The 10,003-nt window shown below is 50.4% G+C and overlaps 1 protein-coding gene across 1 annotated transcript in view; it reads left to right on the top strand.

Moving 5' to 3' along the window:
* The first annotated feature begins 236 nt into the window (after nucleotides 1–236).
* ST8SIA2 (ST8 alpha-N-acetyl-neuraminide alpha-2,8-sialyltransferase 2) overlaps nucleotides 237–10,003 on the top strand; it is a 17,363-nt gene continuing 7,596 nt past the window's right edge. The window contains exons 1-6 of the mRNA XM_010087081.1: nucleotides 237–277; nucleotides 2,609–2,671; nucleotides 4,650–4,778; nucleotides 5,301–5,337; nucleotides 5,538–5,758; nucleotides 7,966–8,259. Coding sequence (XP_010085383.1) covers nucleotides 237–277; nucleotides 2,609–2,671; nucleotides 4,650–4,778; nucleotides 5,301–5,337; nucleotides 5,538–5,758; nucleotides 7,966–8,259 — 785 coding nt within the window. The remainder of the gene's footprint in view (nucleotides 278–2,608; nucleotides 2,672–4,649; nucleotides 4,779–5,300; nucleotides 5,338–5,537; nucleotides 5,759–7,965; nucleotides 8,260–10,003) is intronic.

Here is a 10,003-nt window from a genome sequence, read left to right as displayed (position 1 = left end):
TAGCACTAGAAAGCTTTTCAAAATCAATGCAATTTTAATCGAGGTTGGTCTTTGGCTTTTGAAGCCAAGAGATTTGAAACTCCAGGTCAGCAAGGTATAATAAAATGGGCTGACTTGCTTTTTTTTTAACATGTGCCTCTCAATTAGTGCCTTACATTTCTTAATGTTTTCCTCTTCCCAGGTGGGGGAAGTGAAGCAGTACAGTGATCTTGGCTTGCCTGTGTTGGTACTGAAGTATGGCAGACCTTGGAAAACACCATGCTTGGCTCAGCTCTGGGTGTTCTGAGCAGCTGGTTTGCCTGGCTGGTACCCGCTGGTGGGCTGAGCTGGGCAGGATGGTTGGACAGGTCAATACACCCCAGGGTATTATATTCACAGTGCACATTGTCTTCGACTGTACAAAGGGAGATTGTAGGGAAGATGTCCAGAAGTTGCAGCGTAGGACACCAATGTTGGTTTTGAAGCCACAGGAGCATTTTAGGATTTACTAACCCAGCTGAGACCTTCAGCCAAGTATCATGTCCCAGCTTCAGGCAGTCTCCATGGCTTGGAGAGAGAAACCAAGCCTGCTACAGGGAGCAGTGTCTTTGCCAGCATCTCAGGTGTCCAGTGAGAGCATCCTGGCCAGCAAAGCAGGGAGCCCAGTGCCATGGAGCAAGCCATGGGGAGATGGCTAGCAGAGCCCTGCTGTCTCCTCCACCGATGAGACACCCCTTCCATGTTCATATATGACAGCAGAACACTTAGTGCTCTGCTTGCATTAAAATATTTTGAAAACTTTTGCTTTTCACAGTGTGTGAGAGGGAAAGATTAACCCCTGAAGCTGTCCTTGAGGGGCTGCTCACGGGGGCATCCAGGCAGCTGATCTCCTTCCCCACCACCTCTGCACACAGGGAGGTGAGAGATGTGCTCCCAACTAGTCTTCCTCACGTCCAGTATCTCCAGCCCTGATGCCTGCCTTAATTTCAGGAGGAGCTGTGCACAGACCTGTCGCTGGGGCGATGTGAAGCTAGATTGGATAAATGCATTTGAATAATACATTGTGATGCTTCAGATTGGTCCTGCCATAGCTGCAAACATGGATGAAGTGGGAGCTAACAGGTCTTCTCCACTTCTTAATTTCTGTGGGTTTTGGTGGTTTTTTTCCCCTTTCACAGAGATTGTGAACCAGCACTTATTCAGGGAGCAGCGTTTCTTTTGCTAAGCCATTAATCCAGTCCCTGTCTGTCTTGGGCAAGTGTGAAGGAGTGTGAATACCATTTGGAAAGCTCCTTCAGAGGAAACATCTCTGAAAGGACACGTGGTTTGCACACTAACCCAGTCTGCTCCCACACCCCGCAGTGAACCCCATTAAAGCAGAGGCTTGTTAAATGCCAGGAGGCTCTAGAAATAAGCTAGTCCTGCTGTTCCCTTGATGCACCAAAAAATGAAACCGCTCACTGACTCTCAGTTTTGTCAAAAGAAAGAGGAGAGTGTTGGAGCAGGAATTGCTCTGACTTGGCTGTAGATGGTCTCCGGCAGGAGGGAGGAAAGGGACAACCATCACGGCATTTGCAAGGGTTTGATGTTACCCAGTGCTGAGGACTGTGCTGAGCCTAACGAAGGGATTTACATCGCATCCCGCAAGCCTGGAAATCTTTTTTGATGGCACCAAACATTCGTGCACTCTATTTCTTTTTCATTTATGTCTAATACATTTGGGATTTTTTCAGAACTGGTAGAAATACATGCTCCTGAGATACATTTTCAATAAGGTATGTTTCCAGGTAACAATATTTCTGCTGGAGGAGAATTTGGTTCTCTTTATGAGCGTGTTGATTTGGATATCTGTGCAATGGAAACAATAAAACAGAGCAATGAGCATGTGGCAGTGAAAATGTGTCTGACTAGGAGCCCAGCTCCCACTGAGCATCCTCAAGTGGGTGACTGGTTTTTTGTGACCCCTTTGAAAATAGCAAGTTCAAGCCAGAAGGCGCTCTGCAGCCAACTAGATGCAGACCAATACTTGTATGTATTTATTTTTAAGTGAAGTTTCACAGGTCGTATGAGTGGCATTGGTTTCTGAAGGGGCTTGGTCCCACCTGTTCTTCATTATAGCATCATATAGGTGCTGGAAACTTTGGCTGTCCATTCCCACGGGGGTGGGAATCCTGTCCTGGTCCTTCAGCTCAGTCCCCACCTGGAAAGGACAGGGAAAGTCCCTTGGCATCCTGGAGATGGAGGAGACCTTCACTATGCATTGCTAACACCTGACTCATAAAAGCAAGTAGAGATGTATTTAATGCAACCTGTAGGCTGCATGCTGCTTTGATGACGGAGACCAGATGTCTTTGATGGCTGCTCAGATCACACAGGTATTATTAATTGGGTTGGTTAGGAGGGGTTTTTTTTCTGGAATGATTTGACGGTTGCAGTACGGCAGCAGGGACGCTGGATGTGAAAAGCCCTTCGCAGGCACCAGGACGTCTCCCTTCTGGATGGGGTGGGATGCGAGCGGCTCGGCAGTGTCTCGGTTCGGAGCCCTTCGGAGCAGGTTCTCTTGACTGTTGAACAATGCTTGGCAAAGAGGAGCTGGGTTTATAAATAATGCATTTCCTTTGTCTTGCAGGAGTTCTGGAGGCAGAGGTACAATCAGATCAGCTGTGAACAGCTTACATAGCAAATCTAATAGGTTTGTAAATTAGATTTTGTGTTCATTTGTTTTTGCTGTAAGGCAGCTATTAATCTGCTTCTCCTCTTCGCTGGATAGTGCTGTCCTTTTTTAGCAAATGTATCTGTTTCTTTTCACTTCTGCTTTGCATTTTCTTAATCGTTTCTCCCCCTCCCTCCCCCAGCTCAGTGCAATGATCATTTGCAAATAACCAAAGATCTGCAAGTTGTGGTGATTGAGAGAATGAGAAAGCGAGAGTTACTTATTGTGAAAATAAGTCAGTGATAGAGTCGCCGTTTTTGTAGTTTTACTCTGTGCTATTAGACGAGCGATCACCGTCTTTGACATCAGAACTTCATTCGGTGTTGTTGTAATGCACTTCAGTAACGTCGCTCCATCGCAGAGTCATTTCGTGGCATCGCAGCTTCATTCCGTGTCTCTCTGTGTTATTTTTATGATAATTTCATGTCAGCCCGACATTACCAAGTGACACGATTGCAAAGCTTAGCGACACCATGCAAGAAAGGAAGGGTGATGTCATTCTGTGATGATGTCATCGCACATGATCAAAACACAGAAAATGGACAAAACCAAAACAATCGGTGTTATTCCCAAGATTTCTTTACCCTATTCCCTTTATGATTTTTGACACCTTATAAGCAAGCTGTGCAAGACACGAGGTGAGACGGCAAAATGCAAGATGCAAACAATAAACCCACCCGCCTCGACTGGCGGCCTCTGGAGAGGTACTGTACAAACACACACGAGGACACTGGCAGCCAGCGTTTATAAACACATTTCCTTGCCTTTCGGAAACATTACATCGCATGAGCCACAGTGAGTCCTTGGGAGCTCCTTCCCTGGGCTGGAGATGGGCTCCTGAGAGCTGGATGTTGGCCATGAGCCTGGGCCACCAGCTGTGCCCCATCCCTTCTCCCTCCTTGGGGTTTACACGCTTTTAATAAATGTATTTATTTACAAACCATTCCCTATCTGGAAAAAACCCTTTGCACTGGAGGGGGACATTCCCTTTAGCTAATAGCGAGTGCTTTGGTTGTGTATTTTCCAGAGCGCTCTGAAGTGTGAAGGGTTTTTTTTGGGGCTGCAGACACACGCGCAGCTTCTTGATGAGATGCTTGGGTATTCTCTTTGGAGGGCGGCTGGCTGGAATCAAATATTCACAGACTCCCTTAATTCATGCCATTTGATGTAAATGGCACTGGAGTGCTGGGGATGATTTGCTTCTTGGAGAGGGGATTAAAAGCTGGGGTCTCCAAGTGATCATCTCCAAACTGCAGCATCTGGCTCTTGCCTGTCCCCTTGCTCATTTCTGGGGCTGGAGCAGGCGATAGATGCTGAAATCCTTGTGCTCATCTCTAACGAAGGGAAAAGTTCTCAGCAAGCCAGCCTCCACCTGTTCAGTACAGGATGCTCATAGCTCCATCTCACAAGCAGCACCCACCTCAATTAATTTCTCCTTTGGGTGAAATGAAGGTAGCACTCCTCTCACAAGGATTTTAACCTAGAGCTGAGCTGGCCCCACCTTGGGCTGCTCATGGGCAAGCACAAGGCAGCATGTTGGCAACCTCAGCTGCCTGTGTAGGGAGTGTGTTGGTGAATTGCGGGTGCTCCCTGGGGCTCTGGGGTGTCTTGTCTGCAAGTGTGCGTCTGCCAGCCTGTCTTTGCAGCACCTGCTTGTGTTTTTGTGTGCATGCATTTCAGCAGCTAGAGGTGTAAGACTGTGTTTGCTGGAGAGCTGTGCCTGGCTGTAAGGCTGCGTTGGTGGAAGCCAGCAGGTATTTAAGGATTTGTGTCCGTCTGCGTGAGTGTAGCAGAATACAAACAGGCTCTCCGTTGTTGTTTAGCTAATAATGACAATTTTGCTTTTTCTGATGAAGTTTGAGTTCCAGCAGCCAGAGCCAAAGACAGTGATTAGAAGTGCCATTGGGATGCTAACGAATCCTGTCTCTCTCCCTCTCCCTGTCTTTCTTTTCTCTAGAGCTGAAGTAGTAATAAATGATTCTTCGTCTCCAGCTGTTGTTGACAGAAGTAATGAAAGCATTAAGCACAACATTAAACCAGCCTCATCCAAATGGAGACACAACCAGACACTCTCTTTGAGGATCAGGTACTGGTAATTACCTACAGGACAAGAGACACGTTTGGTCCTCTCCAGTGCAAGCTGGCAAATTGCCTCTGTATATCATCTAAAGAAATAAAAGGCTTATGTCCTGCTGAGCCAGGCTTCATATATGTAAGCGATCACTTGGAAATGGATTCCCAGCTGAACCAGCTGGCCTTGCCATGATGAGCAAGAAGCACTTGAGTCCCCGTTGTCCCAGCCAAGTGGGATTAGTGTGCGTGCTGGCTGGGGGCCGTGGAGGGGGGAAAGAAACCCTCTCCCCAGGGTATATATGGGGACCCCCACTAAGGGTGGGCTGGCTGTGCTGACCTGCCCTGGGAGGGGGTGGGTGGAGAAGGAGCGAGCGTTAAGATGGAGATATCCATTTGTAAGCTGTTCCTGGAGAGCATGCATCGGCTGGGATGGGTCATGGGGTGAGAGCAGGCAGGAGGCAAGAGTTCATCTTATGTGTGACCCAAATTATCTCTGTACCTCACCCGATGGGGCCGTTTTCTTCCCTGTCCTCAGGAAACAGATCTTGAAGTTCCTGGATGCAGAGAAGGACATTTCGGTGCTGAAGGGGACACTGAAGCCGGGGGATATAATCCACTACGTCTTTGACAGGGACAGCACCATGAACGTCTCGCAGAACCTCTATGAGCTGCTGCCCCGCACCTCGCCCCTCAAGGGCAAGCAGTTCCCCACCTGCGCCATCGTGGGCAACTCGGGGGTCCTGCTCAGCAGCGGCTGCGGCCAGAGAAGGACATTTCGGTGCTGAAGGGGACACTGAAGCCGGGGGATATAATCCACTACGTCTTTGACAGGGACAGCACCATGAACGTCTCGCAGAACCTCTATGAGCTGCTGCCCCGCACCTCGCCCCTCAAGGGCAAGCAGTTCCCCACCTGCGCCATCGTGGGCAACTCGGGGGTCCTGCTCAGCAGCGGCTGCGGCCCTGAGATTGACGCCCACAGCTTTGTGATAAGGTAGGAGCCTGTGTCCTGCCGCACGATGGGTTTTGGGGGACTTCCAGGGGTGTTTGGAGCAGTGGAAAGGGGCTGGAGTTCACCGATACGAACCTCTTGCTGCAAACTCTTCTTCCAACCAAGTGTTCCCTTTGCAAATGCACCCCGCGTGTCCTCATGGTGCACCGTTAACGCCCCAGGGCACCGGTAACCCCCAGCACCCCCAGACCCAAGCACTCCCTCCTCTTTTCCCATATACTTACCCTCTTAAAAACCAACCCTGTCCTGGGCTCTTGCATGGACACAAGCTCTATCCTTCCCCAGGTCACTTCTGCCCTTGAGCACTTGTGCCGTGGCACCACCCTCGTGCACGCCCAGGTCTGACTTTTCCGTTGACCACTCTGTCCCAGCACCGGTGACCCCTCAGATGCACTGCCCCATGGATCTGCAGCAGCAGATCCTGACCCCCCACTGGGGCACACACTAAATCCAGTACAGAAGATGCTTGAAGTGGAGAGGAGGAGCGTGCCCGCCCTCCCATCCCCAACACCCGTGTACATCTGCTAGCAGAGGGTCCCGTAGGAGTCTGCTGATGATTTATGGATGTGCAGACATTTGCTTGCTGGTGAGTCTATTATGAAGACAGCCCAATCCATCAGCGGCTCACAGAGGCGGTTCCTGGCGTGACGTGGGAACCAGGATAATGTCACCTCTGCCCCTGCTCAAACCTGGCTGCTCCAGCCTGCCTGGCTGCAGGGGATGCGGCATTGTCATTTGCATCCTTATGTGTAACAAGAGGGAGCAAAGGGAAAAATTGCTAATTGCAATTCTGGCAAAGTTTAGGGAGGGGCTTTGATGTTGGGTGGCAAAGTTGCAGAAAAAAAGCTTTTCTGGGTGTAAGGATTGGGATTTTGAGGGACTTCTCCCCAGCCATGTGTACTAGCGCAGGTCTGGCATGGACATGCTCTTCCCACCGTAGGTTATCTGAGCCACCGCTGGAACCTGCATCTTCCTGAGGAAGGTTTGCTCCATCCAGGCAGCCTTTCCAGCAGGGTTGGCAGTGACCAGCGATGGGCTCTGTGTCCAGGCTACAGCTTCACTCTTCAGATCCAATGTTTATTTATTTTTGGCTATTTTACTCCTGCAATGAGTGGATCAGAAGGGCCCCGCATGCCAGTAGCTGGATTTTCTTTACAGCATTCCCTTAGTTTCCCCATCTGTAAAGTAGGGAAAACAGCAGTAATGGCTGATTATCGAGGCAGATGGTTAGGATGCAATTCCTGCTCGTTAAATACTGTAACTTCCCTGTAAAACGCCGCAGGAGAGCAGACAGTGTGTGAATACACGGGTACCCTGTGTTTTTCCCCATGCTGGGGGAGCATCTCTCAGCATCCTGCCATCAGCTGCTCACTGGTGCCATTTACCCAGTGCCACCTGCATGGCACAGCCACAGCTTAACAGCCACGGATCCCACCTCAAGGAGCTGTAGGAAACCACCATAAAACAAGGGTGATTGCTGGCAGTTTATCCCACAGCCTTTGTCCCTGGCATGGCACAGGAGCTGGCAGAGAGCTCCCAGGGGAGCGTGTGTGCATGTATACACATGCACAGCCTGAGAGGAGACACCAGTTAATATTTCAGAGATGGTTTTTGAAGGTCACAGCCTCCAGACAGCCTGTGGAGACTATGTCCTGGCATCCACCCCCTGCTCGTGTCATTGTCACTGTTGGTGCCACCGGGTCTGCTGTTAGCAGAGACTCACCAGGAGGAGAAAAAGGAGCTGGGATAATATTACCCAGCAAGGCTAGAATTAGGAGGCGAGTGCTTTCCATGCGTGGGAAAGGCCGTTTCATTTAAAACCAGCAAAGATAGTAGGTTTGTTGCTATGTGTTATTTTTGAACTACACCAGAAGAGATACCGATCCGTACAAACCCACCCACCAGACACCAAAGTTATGTCTGTTATTAGCACTGCTCCAGAGGAATGTGCGTGCACATGCCAGCGTGTTGAGGAACGATGACCTTATATTAGGGTGGCGCATCGTTACCAGGGCTGAGCCTCTCTAATATATTGCAGAGACTCATTCTCCCTCCTCCTTCTTGCAAAAGCAAGGGCAACTGGGCACATCTGTCACTGGTCCCAGCTTTTGGCATCAAACGCCCTTTGTGTTTGTCACTGCCTTCTCTCACGCCCATCATAAGAGGCTGTTCGGTGTTTCCCCTCGCAGGTGCAATCTGGCCCCTGTGCAGGAATACTCACAGGACGTGGGCATGAAGACGGACCTGGTGACTATGAACCCCTCGGTCATCCAACGGGCCTTCGAGGACCTGGTGAACGAGACTTGGAGGGAGAAGCTGCTGCAACGCCTCCACAGCCTCAACGGCAGCATCCTCTGGATCCCGGCGTTCATGGCCAAGGGGGGCAAGGAGCGAGTGGAGTGGGTGAACGAGCTCATCTTGAAGCATCACATCAACGTCAGGACTGCCTACCCCTCACTGCGCCTGCTGCACGCTGTCCGAGGGTGAGAGCGTTTCTGGTGTGCTGGGAGCCAGGATCTCATGAGCTTCCTGAGCTGGAGAGCGATTGATGGGTTTGTGCTGGATGCAAACGGCGCGAGCTGTTTCTTTCTACAGGCTGGGAGGAGGACTCCATGGGTGGTGGCTGGTCCCTAGATGAGAACTGGAGACCACCTTGCAAGCAGGGGCTCCTCGCTCTGATCTTTGGAGTGTGAGGTCTTTTAGCCATGCAATAAGTCATCTTCCAGCACTTTGCTGGCTGTAAGCCTGGGTGTCACCATGATAACTCCTCAACCTATAGTTAGGGCTCTCTTTGGAGACGTGTATGTTTTGTGGTTTGCTGAGCTAGTGACAAGGTTTGTCACCTTATGCTTGAGCAACACATGGAAATCTTGCACAGCTCCTCGGGTCAGGGAGCTCATGGCAGCACGGACAGGCTTGGTGGTGGCAGAGGACCAAGGCTGTTGGTCCTGGATGCTCCTGTGATGGTACTAATTGCACTGCTCATGTTGAATGACCAGCCCAGGGAAGGGACTGACATGGTCTGGTCCTGCTGGTCAGATAATTAGGGCAGGGTAGTAGTGAATGGATTTAGTGGGAGGGAAGGAAGGGGTCTTTTTGCTCCCTTATTGCAACTTCAGGCTTGTGGGAGACACAGGTGTGGTGGGGATGGAGAGGTTATAAAAGAAAAGAGAGTTCAAGGGATGAGACTTCCATGTGAATAGGTTGGGGATGGGGTAGGCTCTTGCTAAACAATAATGGTCGAGAAGAACCATGTCTGCCCCAAGTGCCTGTGTTTGAAGCTTCACTGGGCTGGAGAGGCAGCTTACAGAAAGTTCTGGCTTTGAGATAAAGAAAGGGAAGGAAATGATACCACAACTCACAGAAAGAGAGGAGAGGAAGAAAAAAAAAACACCCCACAACCCAAATTCTGAGCTATTTCTAGCTGTAATTGACTTACTTTCATCTGTCAAAATAGAATTAAGCTCCTGTAATAAGCTCTTTAAATCAACAGGCTGCTAATCCTGTGCTGGCAACCATTCCCAGTGCCAGAAACTTCCAATAGGAAGCTTTGCAGAGGGATTGGCAAGGGCTGGGCATTGCTTTCCCACGGGAGAGGAGGAGGATGCCTCGATAAGCTCTGCTGCTGAGTTTATCTTCCAACTTGCAGCACCTTCCTGGCTCTCCTGTTCTGCAGCCCTGTGGTCCAGCTGGGCTGGCTGGCACTCTGGTTGTCCCTGTGCATCTCCCGTAGAGTAGTGTTGGAGCCACCACCCATAGCTGGCAGGTCGGCCTGGCTGGAGGGGATGCAGGGATTTTGGGACAAGCCCAGGGGTTCAGCACTGTCTCTCAGTGCTTGGAGTGATGCACCCCTCTCCCCCATGGCTTGGAGTAGTGTCTTCCTTTTGCACATTCCTGTGGATTTTCATCTACTGGGGCTCAAAGGGATGCAACCAGTCAGAGCAGCAAGCGAGTGAAGTGGCCGCTGTTGTGGGTGTCTGGGAATGATATGGCACCAGCACGTGTTTGGGTGCTGGCTGATGCTGATGACAGGCTCTTTGGACCCGGTCTGAGGTGCAGCTGAGACCTCTATCCTGTCCTTTGGGCTGGTCACCGTGCCGTGGGGCGATGGAGAAAGGTGGGTCATGGATGCACAGAGGCAGCACTAATTTAATTACAAGTGCAGAAGCCAGCGCAAATCCTCATCAGGGGTTGCTCTTTAAGCCAAGGGAGCTGCTGCCTGACCTG

Source organism: Pterocles gutturalis, unplaced genomic scaffold (assembly GCF_000699245.1).
Source record: "Pterocles gutturalis isolate BGI_N339 unplaced genomic scaffold, ASM69924v1 scaffold42366, whole genome shotgun sequence".
Classification (NCBI taxonomy): Eukaryota; Metazoa; Chordata; class Aves; order Pterocliformes; family Pteroclidae; genus Pterocles; species Pterocles gutturalis.
This window is presented reverse-complemented; position numbering and strand designations above follow the sequence as displayed.